At 41.6% G+C, this 17,553-nt stretch overlaps 1 protein-coding gene across 2 annotated transcripts; it reads right to left on the bottom strand.

Moving 5' to 3' along the window:
• Nucleotides 1-12,566: 12,566 nt before the first annotated feature.
• On the bottom strand, nucleotides 12,567-16,983 carry tdp2a (tyrosyl-DNA phosphodiesterase 2a). 2 transcript variants are annotated; one of them, XM_080857432.1, is made up of 7 exons: nucleotides 16,850-16,983; nucleotides 16,278-16,323; nucleotides 15,602-16,144; nucleotides 15,322-15,413; nucleotides 15,074-15,192; nucleotides 14,607-14,777; nucleotides 12,567-14,204 (listed from the first exon to the last, which is right to left on the bottom strand). In XM_080857432.1, exons 2-7 carry the CDS (start codon nucleotides 16,307-16,309, stop codon nucleotides 13,923-13,925), a joined length of 1,239 nt encoding a protein of 412 aa, XP_080713558.1. In that variant the 5' UTR covers nucleotides 16,310-16,323; nucleotides 16,850-16,983; the 3' UTR covers nucleotides 12,567-13,922. The 2 variants fall into 2 exon arrangements, with proteins under 2 accessions (XP_080713558.1, XP_080713559.1); XM_080857433.1 differs by having other exon boundaries at nucleotides 15,074-15,168.
• Between the last annotated feature and the right edge of the window lie 570 nt (nucleotides 16,984-17,553).

Below are 17,553 nucleotides of genomic sequence, written 5' to 3'. Positions count from 1 at the left end.
GAGAGCACTGATGGAAGTGATAAGTGTTCCCTCTTGGCAGTCTGATTATTTAGGATCTTGGATGGATAATGGTGGGGCCAGATTTATAGCGACTCTGTGGTCTGTGTTACAGTGTAATTATTTCTTTGTCAAGGAAACTAACACTGCAGTCGTAGAAGGAGGAACAGAGAGTGAAAGAGAGAGAGAGAGAGAGAGAGAGAGAGAGAAAGAGAAAGATAGGAATCCTGATCCAACCATTCAGCATTGTCTGTTGTTCTCTATTGTCGCTAATCTTCATCTGGTTCACAAGATGTCAGCTCCCTTTGCAAGAGAATTGTTACGAGAGCAACACGTTCAATAACAGAGCAGTTCCCACACTCCTTGAATCACATAGATGCTTCTCTGACCATCCAAAACTGCTGACCCATACACTGCAGATATTTATATGAATCCTCTTCCCAGACAACATTAATCAAACACAACTGGCCAATACTTTGGTTCCAATCCATAACCCACAATCTACCCTCTGTGTTTCAGAACTCCACACAATATGCCACAGCTGTTGGATAAAATTATTTATTTTGGACATGTTTAAATAACAAAGGTGAGAATACGCTGCATTGATCTTGTGCCCTTTCTTTGTGGATGACCTTACAGCATCTCAAGCGTGCTTAGTGCATATGAACAATGCAAACACACATCATTCGGCGTACAGCACAAAGGCCACTGAAGGCACTGATCGGCTCTCGGAGGTCTGGTGCGATGGAGTGTGTGCGTGGGTTGTTTTGGAGCTGTTGACATTGTTGGGGCTTTCATTCCCTTATTGGTTGCAGAAGAAGGGGAGAAAGCTGAGAGCTTTCTGCCCCGTGGCACAAGTGTCAGCGTGCCGATCTCGTGGAAAATCTATCTCATTTCCTTCCCCCATCTCCCTCTCCCAACATGGCGGTCTTTATTTACAGGCCGGATTGCTGCAAGGAGGCATGGGCCAGAGGGGGCAATAGGAATTTGTGCGTCTGTGTTAGTGCTGGGAAATAGAGCTGCTGATGGGGACATAGAGGAGGAGGAGAGATGGAGGGATAGAGTGGAGAGAGAGAGAGAGAGAGAAAGAGAGAGAGAGAGAGAGAGAGAGAGAGATGATGTTAGAAAACAACCAACATAAATTGCTTGCACACAAATGCACACACACAAATACAGAAACAGATGACCACAAAAAGCCACATTCTCACACACACATGCACACATTCACAAAAACATACATTTTCTTTCAAACACACACACACACACACACACACACACACACACACACACACACACACACACACACAAACACACATACACATAGAAATACATAGAAACAACCATTACAACAACTGCAAGAACTGGTGACCACACTCACTGAAGTGTGTGAGCGAGGTATTACATCACTCAGCTAATCTGGGTAGCAGCAGCAGGCTTCACTGCTTCCTGTCAACTTCACGTGTGTGTGTGTGTGTGTGTGTGTGCGTGTGCGTTCGTGTGTGTCCATGGCTATTCCGTGGCAGCCCTCACATGTAGTCAGCTGAGAGGGGGAGACATGGCCTCGGTCACTGGCTGTCGGCCTTCCTCACTCAGAGTGGTGACACTCTCCCACGTCACAATGGAAGTGACACAGGAGCACTGTTTGAGTTAGTTGATGGGTGCGCGTATGTGAGACAGAGTAAGATCATGTAGAGAACAAGCAAGCATTTCTGTGTTTAAATGTATGCGTGTGTACTTCTTTCTGTGTGAGTTTATGAGAATGTGTGTGTGTGTGTGTGTATGTGTGTGTCAATATCTACACCATGCATGTTTCAACTGTTGGGATCCGCCACACTCTCCTTGGCGTTCGCCTCCTCACTCGTCACCCCTAACGCAGCTGCAGCAGCTCGAGCTGCAGTTCCCACCTACCAAACTTCACTTTACATTGGCCTTCACTGTGGCAGCTGACAGAGAGCCCAGGGACAAGAGGGCTGCTCAGCTCTGACAGGTCTACTCAACTGTCCATCATCCTGAGAGATGGGTAGGGAGGCACAGCGTGTCCAACGCTGACGGGGGCGGGAGTTATGGGTGGCCTGCTGCAGGGGTAATCACTGTCCTCTTTTGTCATGATGAATGGAGAGGCTGCTGTTTACACACATTCTGTGCCCTCATGCACACACACATACACACACACACATGCATGCATGAACAAACAAACACACACACACACACACACACACACACACACAGAGCGAGAGAGAGACAGAAACAGACACAAGCACACACATACACACATATGCACACCCACGCATACACAGGAGGTGAACCTAAACATAATCAATGAGCTTGCACTTACAGTCATAAACATATGATGTGCATTTGAAATCAATGTGGTATAACATTGTGGGTTCACTTTGATGAACATCATTATTGCCTTTCATATTTACAGAGGTTTAATGGTGTAATGATTCACAGCCTAGTGGGGATTTTCCCAGACCCTCACCGCCAATCCAGGAAGTCTAACGCTAATTCACATACACCTTCTCACAAAGGCAATATTTTGCTTTGCATTTAGAAGACATGTTGAACATGTGAACACATCTGTCTTTTTGCTTATGATGTTGATTGATATGCAGCACTAATTAAAGGTAAAGACAAGACCAGGAATGTTATCAGGAACTGGACATGTCATTTGTTCTGAGTCCTTGACAACCTGGGGCTGTAAATCATACTGGCTGTTAACTGTCAAAGCCTCCCATTTCAATTCCCTCCATGTCACTGGGATGTCAGCAGCCTGAACGGAGTGAGTGAGAGAAACACGCACAGGGATTGTTCTAGAATGCTTCTGCCATGGCCAGCAAAACACTAACATGTCACTGTTGCAGATGCTGACTGTGGTAAAGGCTTTCTATCCCTGAAATCATTAGGTTTTTCTTTTTAAATTTCTCTAACATTAAAGTGCATATTTAGAGAAAGTGTTATTCCTTTTATTGCTCATTAAAAAAAAGGAATGTGATGTCCTTACAATCATATTGCAAGCAAAATGTCTTTCCTGGATAACAGCAGAAATGACTAAACAAAGATCATGGTCATGGAATGGAAAGGAGTGATTGAGTTTTGTTTCAATTCGGAACCGATTGAATAGATGGGACGTTTAAGGTCATGTTTCTATATTATTAGAGTTATTTTTTACCAGGAAACAGTGAACATTATGAGGTCTTTTTAGACAACCAAATAATCAAATCAATGTTGTGTTTCCCTGTGGCTCCTAATCACAGCCTCAATGAGTGTGGATGTAATTTAGCACAGATTTGGGGGAGAAGATTACAGTCTCTGGAAATAGATTGTGATAATGATGATGATAATAACTGGATGTGCTCATTCTTCAGCAGGTTACAAAAAACGTAGGGGCTGCTCTCCATCTCTTTGGGTTATTTCGTTGATGGGAGGGGTCATGAATAATAAATTAAAACAACTAAAACAACAGTGGCTGTCTGTTCATGCTGTGCCTTTGGGCTGATATGTTCTGTCAGGGAATGGATGTCACCAAATGCACAGAGGAGTATCATGATATCAGTGTGGTCCTTATAGTCTCATAATGTGTCACTGTCAGGAATGGACAGTATTTCTATAGACATGTATTTTTTTACAAAATTGTATTTTTTTCTCATTTGTATTTGATGTGCTATTTAGTATAGTGCTCAATATTTTTGCATTTAAATACATTCCCTAAAATTGTAAATGTGGTGATGTTACATGTACGCATCTGCGTGCATCTATTAGGAGATGGGGTGCTGAGCTCTTTACCCATGCTTGTTTAAGACACTTGCCAAGTGAAAGACTGACGTCTCATTTGTCTTTTCAGACTCAGTGTAAAGGCCAATTTATAGTCAAGGCGACAAGCACTGCTCAACACAAACTGACGTAAAAGTGACAGAATTTGTGTCTGCTAGGGCGGCGCAGACCATGTGACTTGCATGTTCAATTTTGAATGCACAAAAGTGTGCCGACATTGTACGTTTTTGTTGCTCTCTGATCAGATGACGAATGACAAATTTGTACATATTTTATTTTGTCTTCCTGACATGGGTACAGTCATCTTGCTGGCTTGAATACTCCTTAATATGATATAGTGCTTCTTTAAACAGATTTGTAAAGTGTCTTGTTAAGCAGTGATCAAATCAGCCTTAGTAGAGTGGAGGTTTTGGATATGATGCCATGTTGCCTTGCCAGTGTCGCTCTCTCTGATTGGACGACAAGAAATGTTATTTATGTATTTTGCCATCTTGACATGGCTACAGTAATCTAGCTGGCATGAATACTCTCCATTATGTCACAGTGCTTCTCAAAACAGATTTGTAATGTGTCTTGTTAAGCAGTGAAAAGCTGTCAAATATTATCGATCAAATATGCCTAGAGTGGAGGTTTGTGATTTAATGGAAATATGTTTTTGTATTTTTCAAATACATGTAGTGGTTGCTGTATTTTTTATTTTATATCAAAATACATTTTGCTGTAGTTTTCCCTGGTCACAGTGACAAATATACCACTTGTAGTGTAATGTGATGTAGGACTGTTGGTATTCAATGTCCCTTCTCACTGGCCAACTCTGAGAAGACTGACTGAATAACCCTCCCTTCATAAGAGTGAAAAATGATCTACGGGAGACATTTGGGGTGTGTTCATTGTAATACATTTTTTACACATAATGGAAGAAACAAATCAGAAGACAAATGCATTATTGAAACATGTGTGTGTGTGTGTGTGTTCGTGTGTGTGTGTGTGGGTGTGTGTGTCTGTGTGTTTGTGTGTGTGTGTGTGCGTGTGTGTGCTCCATCAAGAGCAGAGACTCAGGCTGGCAGTGCAGCAAGGGCAGGCAGTAAATGTTACAAGTTGGTACCTGCTAGCCAGCACTCCTCACTGGACACTCTCTTTCTCTCTCTACCGGGTTGAGGGGGGCGGGTGGGGTTGGGGGGGGGTGATATCTGTCTTGTCAGGCACCGCAGCAACGGTGTTCATGGCAACCCCACCCAGGAGAAGCACTCGACTGCTCCAAAAATAGGAGCTGAGCAAACCACAGACAGTTCCATTTTCTGACAGTATTCACCGTTTGGAGGTCTAAAGGTCTAGCTTGTCTGCAGTGGGGGAGAGAAAAGATCATGTGATCGCAGCATCTCTGTTTCTCACAGAGTTGTGCGGCGTCGCTTTCATTCACAATGTGCTAGAAGAGGCGACAAGTGCTCTGATGTAATTACAAACGATCCAAACGAGATGCTTGCAATCAATCAGCCTGTCTACACTGACACATCAGCATTCTGTCCGGTGTGTGGACTACCAATGTGCCGCTCTCGCGTGTGTGTTTGGCTGTGTGCACATCAACAGATTACTCAGTTGCCAAACTCCATTCCAAATCTTCTCAATCATTGGCAGGTTTCCCTGACTAATGATGAATCATAAGATTAAGGCAATCACAAGCTCTTTTATAACAGTTTTTGACAGGGATGATGCCCGAAAATGAATGTTGGCGGCCGTAGCTGCAAAAAGGAGGTGTTGGGAAGCTAATTTTCCTGCTGATGAAAAGACTTGATGAGACACTCCATTATGGGTAAACTCTGCTGTGATAATCTCCCTCTGCTGTTACTTGGGCCACAGATCCCCTCTCCTGGCCCACATTTCAGCTTAAGTCGAGAGTGTTCCTCGAAACGCAGGTGGTAATTCTCTTCACAGCTATCTCATACACAGCTGTACCATCAGTCAGTGCAACTCTGAGCATTTGTATCTCCTCTTTTGATGCAATTATGATATCAAGTCGTCATAGATGACAAAGATGAACCAGTGCACAGAAGGACCTTGTGTTTTTTTACTGATGTAAAACGTAAACCCATTAAATCCACTTCCCTACAAGCACTAGATCTTCTGGTTGACATGAATAATGTCCCATGTTTGGCAAGGATGTCGCAGCAATGCACAGATTACACACCATACAACACAAGAAAAGAACATGCTAATTTTCTACTAGACACTAAATCACACACATCCTCTCTACTCCCGAGTCTGCATGAGCCAGCGGTTTAGGTCCAATCTCTGGTAGAGTCTCCCTGAAAGGCCATGACAACCAAAGAGCTCTGATTGCTGTAAGAGGAACTAAAAACTGCTCTGAGCGCAATGTCATGATTGCAATAACGGGTTTGCAGAAAAGTGGCCTCTCCCTGTCTCTCTCTCTCTCTCTCTTAAATGCAGACAATCAGCAGAGGACTGTCATAAGTTTGAACTCAGGTTTGAATCAAGAGCATTATCCATGAGGGCTTCCTGCCACATGGGCAGACAATGTGAGGGAATCGTTTCAGTGACAATTGCCATGGTTTTTTTCAGACAACTGATGATGAATGATGCTGCAGAAGTGGATGGCTTTGAAAATGTTTTCTTTGTTGTTTGCTTTTTGTAAAACGCTGGGAGTTTTAGATGTCAGCCTTGGATAATCAGCGGTTGTCCTTCAGGAACTGTCTCTTGAAGCTTGGCCACTCTCACTCCCGGATTTACAGCAGGACACAGAGATTGGGAAATGTGCAATGCATTGGGGGTGTGTTCACTCTTTCGAATGTATGCGCTTTATCGACTGAAGTTATATCGAAAGAGAGAATCAGAAAATCTTTTAGTCTGAACACTATGTCTAGTTTCCAAAATCTCAGGAGCTACTCTTTGCTCTATTAACTTGCTGGATGAATCAGTCAATAAAGCACCATTTGGAGTTAGGACACCATTAAAGCATACTAGTGTCAAACCACTGACCTGAGGTTTTGACATTCAGGTGCTGTCCATGGTGCTGATCTTACCAGCAGGGAATAACATCGCAAAGAGAATTGATACACACACACAGAAACACACTAGCCTTTTTGGGCCAAATGTTTTTCAGTAGAACAATGTAAACATGGCACCCACCTAATGCCTGCTTACGACCAAGCTACAAAGTGTATAAGCGTTTGGGTTACATTTTCATGTTTGTTCATGACCAAATCTGATCTAAATGTCTGACCCTTCTGGCCAAAATTTTGTTGCAGTTTCTGATGGTCAAAATTAAACAGTCTTTCTGCAGATAAATGTCATCAGAATGAAAATGAATGAGTTTAAGTGATGCCCAGTGCATTTATGACCAAAGAGAAAGCAATTTAATGCTTGTGAAAATGAATACTCAACGGCTCACAGTTTGCCTGGATCTATCCGACTAAAAGCCAATAAATCTAAAAGATTTTCATTGCTTGTTTAATGTGGACTAAATACTGTTGATATATCACTTCATCCAAGTGCCAAGTATACATCATCCAACAATAAATCAATACACCACTATGTATCAGTCACACAACCCAAATGGACCGGACTGACTACCAAGTCCAGTAGTAACACAAAGCTTTCTTTATGTGTGAGTCTCATTTGTAAGTTAATTGAATGTGACGGAAATGGCCATGGCACTTTGAGAGGCAAAGTATGTCAGTATGGTGCATCAAATTGCTTTATTTCAAACAGTCAGGATGATATGACCCCCTTTGTGAAAGGTGTGATCTACCTTTTGAAGAACAGGGAGCCTTGAATCATAACAGTTCCCCAGATGATAAAATGAAGGTGTTTAGACCTCAAACACCCATCAAAAGATTTTGAAAATCCTTCCTAAATTGGGTTATTTTCCTTCACCAAATCTCACGTTTGCTGCTCCTGAGCTGAGATTCCCCACATCTATCTGCTGCCTCTCCTCTCTCTTTCATTCCCTCCCTCTCTCAGCACCTTATCTGTCTTCTGCCCCTGATCCTTATTGACAGCTCTGCCTTATCAAATCACAAATATGTCTGGCAGAAGATTAAAAAAAACCTAAACTTTCAGCAGGAATTATCTCTGCTGCTCATCTACCCTGGCACAGGTGGGCCTGTCAGTGCCATGACATCATTGTTTAATCTCCATGGAAACGGGGAGAGTACACTTGCCACCTGCTTGGAAGCGAGGTTGGATAGTGCTCTTGCTTTTGCTCTCTCTCTCTCTGTACCGACACATTAGCGCCCGAATGAGTAGTAATGTAGTCGCAATGTGCGCCTAAAACAGGGCACGATATGTAGGGAGAGGAGCGCATAATGACATGTTGGAGGGTCGTGGGGAAAGTGGCAGTTGGGGGCAAAAGTATTGGAGGAGAAGCGCAAGGAGTGATTGATTACTATTAGATTGTATGTGGGAAAACTGCAGGGACAGCGCACGTCTGTTTTGCTGTGAACATTATCTGCCTTTTAAAAGCAGGCATAACCCAGATTGATAGTCAGAGGCGTGGATAGAAGAAACTTTCGGAAACAATGGAATAACTATTCTGAGCACTAGTTTTACTCATTTGAACCATGTTTTCAAATGTTTTCAAACCTTTAGCTACTTTTGTTTTGTCTTACTTTTGTCTTGCCAATTCCCCATAGGCTACGTGTAGATATCTGCTATTGAATTTGTTTTATACAGCTGCACAAACAATCTTTTTTGAGTGGGGCAGAATGTCTGCACTGTCTTATCTCTCAGTTTGATTACATATTTGTAGCATGTATATATATTTTTTCTGATCGCTAGACTTTTGATTTCGGCATTTCCATGATACCTTCCAATTGTGCCCATGGTTAAAGTATAGCATTCAGTTGTGGGCGTTACAAATTATGGTTAGAGGGCCAGCTGCAGGTTTAGTTCATTCTACAGAAAAGGAAAACCATGTGTGTGTTTTCTACGGACTGACCAAGTAATTCTAGCGTACGTACATCTGCCCTCTTCTCTCTCTATAGCGTGTTGTGGCCACTGGCCAGGAGTGTTTCCCAGCATGTTTTCTACTCTTACTATGTGAGTAGCCCGTAGTCAAGATAAGCTCTTAAGGAACGTCACCCAACCCCTTTTTAAATCACTTGAAGTAGATTAAGAACAATAGAGGGGCGTCTCTTTTTTCCAAATCTCACAAGGTATCTCGGAGTTGTGCCTATAGAGTGAGCCAGCGGTTGAGGAGTTGTGCAGTGAGCCAGGCTGGAGTCATAGTTTGCACACACGTGTCAGAAGAATCTTCAGTATTATCAAGCTATGATAAACACTTGCATTTGCATTTGCATCTGCAGACTTTCCAGCAGAAAGCCTCGAAGTCAAACAACACAATGACATATGCTCTTGACTGCTTTTAACCTTAACCTAACTGCAGATGGCTGCTAAAAACACAGCAAGCACAGTGTGTGAAATGGGGAAACATATGCCAGCAGTCAGCGGAGACGGCTGACCCGACTCCGAGTTCGTTTTTTGGTGCTGGCACGTTAGGATGTAATTAACCACTAACAGACCAAACACACCAGGAGGCAGCCCAACAGGAGAATAACAGTAGACTTAACGCCCGCACTGTCATCGCAGCATCAAATCAATTTAATTGCTGCCGCTGGCACAAGTGAGCTCAATGAGCTTTTTTGGCCTTGTCATTCGCACCACCATAAAAGTCCAGCGATGTACATTTTTCTCATTTCTCTGTCAGTAGGCAAATGACAGCTCATATTTCTTGGGGGGTGGGGTGGGTGGCTGACGATGAGATGACTGCAATGTGCTGCAGCTACTGCAACAGCAAGCGAGCGTGAGGTAATGGACCCAGAGAGTAGGATTCTGGTACATTTCACATGAAAGTTCCCCTCGCATGCCAGGCACAGCAAGAACTAAAAAAAAAAAGCAGTTGACCTCACTAATGTTTGGAAACAGCTGAAGAATGATGACCTGCTGCACAACTGTCCCTGTGTTACTGAATAGGCCTAGAATGGAATAGAGAAGTTTTGATGTATTTTCGCATGCAGAAGGCTGTGGAGTTTATAAAAACGTTTAGTAAGTTTCCAAAAACAGATGTAGCATCCTGAATGGCCTTGACACATTGTGGGTGAAATGCAGAGAACTCAATCAGGGAAGGTTGTCGGTGAATCTCACTGAACAGCCTAAATAACCCCTGAGGACCAAATTGCACAATTCAATTTCCCCAACAACTCATACACACACATAGCATATCAGCAGAGTTAAATATGATGGTTTCTAGGGTGATATTCTGGTGGTGAAATCAATTCCATGGATAAGCTTGGAGCCTGCAATGCCTACACTAGCCATCAATACAAACGACAGGCGATTCCATTACCCAGTGTAATAACCACTGATTGGGTAGATCTTATAATGCAAATTTCATCATCACCAGTGTGTAAACACACACCTCTTGCCCTCTCTATTTTAATATGGGCTGAGAATGTGTTCACGACAGGAGCAGGGGCAAAGCTTTCTTATGTCAGCATTTTACGGTCACAATGTCACTTCCATGAATAGCCTACATCTGTGGCCACTGTCACATCTGAGGCGAATGCAAATACGTACGTACGGTAATGTCTAATATATGTTTACGACCCACAACAGTAAAGGGAAGCTAATTCTCGTGGAGATTCAAATTCCCGTGCAAGACTGCTGTCTTGAGAACTTTCACCCCTTGGGGAGGTTGTATCATAATGACAGCCAGCGAACATTGGAACTGCTGATTCAGGTTATTTATAAATAAAGAAACTTTTACAGGACAGTATGGAGAAAATGCGTATGCAGAGCAAAGAGGACGATTGATTATGCAAAGAGTGCCAAAAAAGAAAACGGGGTCAAATGGTCAAGCAGGGAATAATTTTATAGGACAGCTGAGATGACAGGGACAAATGTCGAGTAGATGTAGAGATAGCCTACATGCAATCTGTTTACTTTGAAAACCAATGCAGTACATTAGTTGGTTATGCATGTCAAAATTCTCTACCAGATCAAAGCATTTCGGTTTCAATCTTTTCAATCAGATAATCACTGTTAATGAAAGAGAAGCACCTCAAGCGACAGTAAAGTTATGCTGTACCTCAATCTTTAAACAGATACAAATACAGATATAAAATAAATATAATCTGGATCTAGTGGCATTGGTAGGTAAAGTTTCAGTTCCCTTGCTAATTCACTAACATGAGCCAGACATTAGTGTGCCCCCTACTGATTGGTCAGCAGTACAGGCAAAATAGAAAAGATTTAAATAGGAAATAGTAATACAAAATATTTCAGGCCTGTCAACAAATGAGTCCTGTACTATAAACTCAAACGTCTAATGCTACAATGTATCCACTCAACTGTGGTGTTCCATCACCTGATCAGTGTTATATCTTGTGAATTAACATAATAATAAATAACGACTAATGTTCTAAAATCACCTCCTTGATTGTATTGCACATCTTTGTCATGGACATTGCAGTTATCTTGATACATCTGAATATGTATTTGTGAAACATCCAACTGTATTGGATTTCACAGGCAAGATCCTGGAGTAGGTAGAACATCTAAAGAAGGACCAGCCAATAAAAAAAACATGCACACTCACACACAAACACACAAACACACACACACACACACACACACACACACACACACAATAAGACAAAATCCAAATTCTTTGGGAAGAGTCAATGTCAAGACAACAGGTTTACATGGCCCACAAAAATTATGAAGGGGACCACACATACACAAGGACATGGGAAAACAATAAAATATTAAAGAAAAATATCTCTGAAATAAAACCTAAAGGAAGGAACACTCAATGTTGTTTGCACCTATCGTATTCAATATATCATCAAGGCTCATGCAGAGGCCTAGATGACTAGTACATATATATACTCTTACATTAACCTGAATGTGGAGACTACGCCAATAACAAATAATTATTCTTGCTGACAGCTTGCCATCTTTCCTAATTTCCAGATGACTGTACTGGCATATTTCAATTCTGTTTGGATTAAACAGCTGAGAAAATGAACCCTGAATCAATTTTCCAAATGAAAACACAGGGGCCTATTTTCAAATTATTTTCCCCAAAGAGGATATTACCATCCATCTATCTCCACGAGATTGCTCACTGCTCCCAGCAAAGACAGCTAAAACATAGCACCCCAGCATTGAAATGACAAAGAAGATATACATGGATAGACTCACAGATACACTCTCTCACACACTCTTTCTCTCTTACACACACATACACACATTGTCAGGACAATCGTGCCATCCTCACATGGGGCACCAGAATAAGGGGGTGTACTTAATCTCCTGTGAATTCATGAGCAAATGAGACTCACACCCACAGGCGGGGGCTGGGCCACCCATTTCATGACGTGAATATGCACCAAATACTCGTAGATACTGTATGAAAGCATCGGTTCATGTAATTTATAAAAAGTGTAATTTAACCCTGTTAAGACTGACACTTTCAATGTTAGCCACTTGAAGTGTTTATTGAACTTTTTTTTTTTACAAAAGTATTCATATATGACGCTTTAATTTAGCATCATATTTGTTGATTACAATAAAATTGAGAAAAAATGTTTTTTTTTTGCTCATCACAGCACTCAAATTGCCAAATATTTTGGATTTATCATTGTGCACGCGCAGGACAGGGGTATGTATTATAATAAATTCATCATTCATGAATCTTTTTTAGATCTTGTGCAACAATGATAATATGCAGCATACAAAATGCCACTTGCACACTATTCATCTGTGGAGTTCCAGTAGTACCTACGACACACACATTCTTTATGTTCCATTTCCAATAATGACATAGGCACATTTCTAAATGGCTACACCATGTTAGATATATTTCATTGCTTGTAAAGGGTTCATTGAATTCAAATATGAAAGCATCACGCTTGCCTTTCAAGCCTCAGTCTCATCAACATACAGCCTATTTCTCATGAACAAGACATTATTTGCTTTCCTCATAGCTATCTGTAGCAAAGTATGACAGTAAATGAATATAAGAGGTCATCACATATTGCTAAAAGTAAAATGTAAACTACAATAAAGTGATGTAAGACATTGTCTGAAACATTACTCTAAGGCTTTAGTATTATGGTGTTCTGGGTGCAAATGTAAGTCCACTTTTTTATCCAGATATAACAGTTGTATTACCTCTGATGCAGAACATATATTGAGGTTACCTCATATCTGCCAACTGCCATATGTGGTATTGGTTGTGAATGTAAGAGTGTACAGATATTCTGTGAGAACCATTTGTTCTGTAAAACCGTGCTGACAGGAGGAGATAAATTCCTGACGTGGTTAGAGCTCCATCTAGTGAACAATGATGGTATGGTTAAGAACATAAGGTGGATGATGCAATCCAGTGAGGCTGTGAGAACACAATATGAAGCCATTTGAATTTAAAACAAAATTGATGAATCAAATGAAAATGAAACCAAAATGAAAACATGCAAAGTGGTAACTCAGTAGCTAATGGAGATATGGTATCAGAATCAGAAGGGATTCAGAGCTAAAGTCTGACAGCTCTGAAAGTAATAACCCTTTCCAGCCTTATGCCCTGAGAATGAAAGACGCTACCAAATGATGTACACAATATAAAATATTAAAACTCCATGGAGCACCACCAAAATCAGATCAAACATTATATAGTTTTGTTTAAGTTATTTAGCACAAACATTTTCTATTTCCCATTTCAATCCGATTTCATAACAAATTCAGGTGTATAAGTCAAACAGTTAGAGCTGATGGCTGCATACATTTATATATTGTTTTCATTGCCACAGTCTGAAATTTAAACTCAGTTTACAGTAAAAATGTACTTCTCCTTGAGAACTATTTGTTTTGAACAATGTGTTTTCTATTTTTTGGTGTATTGTTTACTGACTGCTTGAAAGTGTAACTGAGTGATCATTTTGATCACTTTGTTTATGATTTGAGAGCAGTGTTTGATTTCGAGCACAGGTAAAAACTGATTTGAGGCGAAAGTTTCATTTTGCAGGAAGATTCAGGGGTTTTGTGTTTGAAGATGAGGTTTTGAGTTTACAGTTTTGAGAAAATGGGTGACTGTTTCAAGAAATGTGTTTTTTAGCAATCATAAAAAACTGTAATCACAATTCTATGGAGAACTTGCAGAGAATGCCCCAGTGGTCACTTGTGAAACGACCACATTTCAGCCGATCCTGGCCTACTAGCTTCATGCTGACCGGGGTGACCTTCGCCCCTTCCTTCCCAGGCCGCATGTAAACTCGATCAAAGCGCAGCTGTGCCTTGAAGTCGACATCCTTATTGTTGTTGGTGGCCGTGTCCCAGGTGTACCTGCAGTCTTCTGGTTGTTCAAGAAGCTCCCAGACATCAGAAATGCCTTCTGGCAGACCACCAAGCCACTTAACCTACAAGCACAGTAAACAGCTTGCTGGTATATGAAAATGACAATGGGTTTGGCAATGCCATGGTATGTCATCAGTTAAACCAGATCCACTTTACCATCTGAGCCTCAATCTATACTTTTACAAAGACTGATTATAGTGATGGGGGGTTCCTGTCGCTCAATTGGTAGAGTGATGTGCTACCAATGCCAAGAGCATGGGTATGATACCAAGAAAGCACACATACCGATCAACATTTTGTAAAAAAATGTAGGTCACTTTATGTAAAAACAAATAGTCTGCCAAAAGGACATTTTTAAGAGAATGTACAGGAAGCAGAGGAATCCCGTTAGCACACTTTCACAGCTTTAATACGTAATGAGACAGATGAGCAGACCCAGGAGTCAGTGTGTGAGTGTCACTAACCTCCCTGTCCCTCAGGTTGGAGTCTCCACCAAATATGACAGCGTGGTCGTCAGGAGCCTCCTTCATCCTCTTCCACACCCTGCGCAGCTGGTTCATCCGCTCCTGAGAGCTTGGTCTACCACTCTCCAGGTGAGAGGTCATTGCCCACAGCAGGTGACCTGAGAAGCTCAACTAAGCATGGCCAGCAACAGACAAGAGACGACAGGAAAATGCTTCAGGTTCAACTCTTAATACCCATGGCCTGATACGTAGGCAAACAATTCCAGCTATGAAATGCCTGTCTGTATGTGAATGTCATTTCAATTGGTATTAAAGTACAGGCACAAACAGACCAAACCAAAAGGTCACTATATTCCTTTGTGTTGCACAGCAGTATTGCTAGCCATGTTGACATTAATGCGTGGGTGGGAATGACAGTAGTGTGGTTGGATGTTCTGCACTTCTGTCGGTGAGATGACAGGGCCCACCTGTGCCATTAGTAGATTCCTGCCCATCTCTGTTGTGGGGTAGTTCACAACGCTGCTCTGAAGTAGTTTCACCCTGGCCTTAAGCAGCAGTATTCCTGTGAAATACCCACTGTTGTTGCCTAGCATGGAGTTGTCCAGTACAAGAGTAAAAACATCAGAGTACATAACTCACCTACTGGTTCTGATTGGAAAATGTGATAAAGTGGAGATTTACTATATTTTAAAGGAGATTGCCCAACATCACTTACCCCTTATCAAGTCATAATCTGTCATGATTTCTTCAAGGACATCTGCAATGGGTGATATAAGCTCTTGCAACAGAACTATATCTGCACGGATTCTAAAAAAAAGAGGTTAAGTACAGTAATATATCATAAGCATACATGGAAATAACTCTACATTACATGTAACTGAGAGAACAAGAATCTCAGTGCCACAGCCATGATTTGGGGCAGAAAGAAATGACTGAATAGTTGTAGAAAATGGTCACATTCCAGCAGTTATATTCACATGACTCACATGACTCACCTGGAAAGGTAGCAGAGCAATTTGGGGAACCGTTCATCCATATCTTCCTGATCAAGGCCATCGATATTCCATGTCAGCACAAAGAGTTCGTTCGGGTCTCTCATCTTAATTTTGCGTCGAGATTGTTTTTCTTGGGGTCCCTGAGGTGAAGCTGGTGGGCTTGGAGGCACCTGATCTCGGGGGAGCTGGTCAAGGGGAGGCTGGGTTGGAAGTTGGGCTGGGGTTGCCAGAGCCTGGGGGGTACTCAGTGGTTCTCTGGCGAATTGAATCCCTGGCGTCTGCGTGGATTTGTCCCGTACTAATGGCGAGCGGGTCTGTGTTTCCGCTGTTGCCATGGTCTTCTCTGGCTGTCCATTGTCGGTCTGAGTGGCCTTGGTGCATTGGCGGGGGGATGGATCATGGCTGGTAGACGGCTGGCTCACCTGGATCTCCTTTGCTTTCCTGGTTCTTTCCCTCCTCTTCCCCCTCTTTTTCTTGGTGACAGTGGTTTCATGAGCAGCTCCATTCTCCCGAGTGTCACTTGGTTCTACCTTGCTGTTAGGGCTCCAGGTTCGACAAGGACAACAGATGGGTTGACATGAAGTTAAATGCAATGCATGTTGGCATAATACTGAAATATTGCTTTGTTTTTAAACTAAAAAAGACTTCACATCAATGGCGATGCTAGTATACTCACCTTTGTGTTGCAGAGTTCAGGGCTTCTTCCATTTAAATTTGAATACCTTGGATGGAAAATAAATTAGTAACTAAATAAGTAAATTAGAATAAAGAAATGTGGGTGGACTTGTTTGTTTAGCAGATTACAGTAACTGTGGTGACGTGTGTAGTTTCTCCTTGACATACTCAACTCAATGACACGAACAAAAACTTTTTTATAATTATACATTTTAATTTGCTCAGCAGGATTCTATGAACTTCTGACCATTATTAACCTAGCATATAGTCTTAAATGAAACTTCCTTTGGACAAACCAAAACTTCATCAATCATCTGCCCATTAATATGTCAACCAAAAGCTATTAATTCTTTCACTCAGTAACATAATTAAACACTGTGGTAAAACACAATGCATCTGCAAATAAACTTTTAAAGTGTCACACGCTAGTAGGCCTAGTACAAGTTTCTATTAAACATGCTATCATTTTGACCAGATGGCAACTGGGGAGGAACAAAATTAATTTGTCTTTTATCCGTTCCCTGGATAATTTGCAAAAAAAAACGACTTATTGATGGATACTGAAGTACTTACAGAATCGATAAGCCAACTTTCATGAAGGTGTCAGTAACGATTAAAACTGCTTCAACATAGGCTGAATAGGTGAATAATTTTCACTCGACTATTCCTATAATTAATTACAGTATCTCCCGTCTCCATAGGCTAGGTTTCGATTCTTTGACTGGACAAGTGACGTAACATCTGTCACATGATACACTACAAGTCATAGACATATATACATAGACGCCTTGCTTCAGAACGATGCTGCAACGTGCCAACTCGCCGCCATCTTGAGGCGGTGATGACTTGCCTGTAAACAAACGCACGTGAACGTTGAAGCTGCAGCTTTTCTGGTTAAAAAGAACTTTAGCGTTTACATACAGTGGTGGCCAAAATTATTAGAACATCTGACAGATCTGAGAATATTGACCCTTTTTTTTGTCTCCAAAACATGATTTAATTGCATAATGTAAATGAAACATGCAGATGGTTGTTCTGAGCACAAGTGTCAGAGAGTCCTGCTGTTTTAATCGACTTTTAACTTTAATATTTGATACGTCCACCTTTTGCAGCAATTACAGCAGAACATCTCTCTGGCATAGAGTCAATATATTTCTTGAGAACTTCAACACTAATGTTATCCCATGCCTTCTGCAACTCAAGCCTCAAGATCTGTCCAGTTTATTTTCCAACTCGCCCAAAATTGCTTGATGGGGCTGAGGTCCAGACTTTGAGAG

Source organism: Sprattus sprattus (assembly GCF_963457725.1).
Source record: "Sprattus sprattus genome assembly, chromosome: 19".
NCBI lineage: Eukaryota > Metazoa > Chordata > Actinopteri > Clupeiformes > Clupeidae > Sprattus > Sprattus sprattus.
The sequence above is the reverse complement of the archived record's forward strand: the minus strand, read 5'-3'. Positions and strand labels throughout refer to the sequence as shown.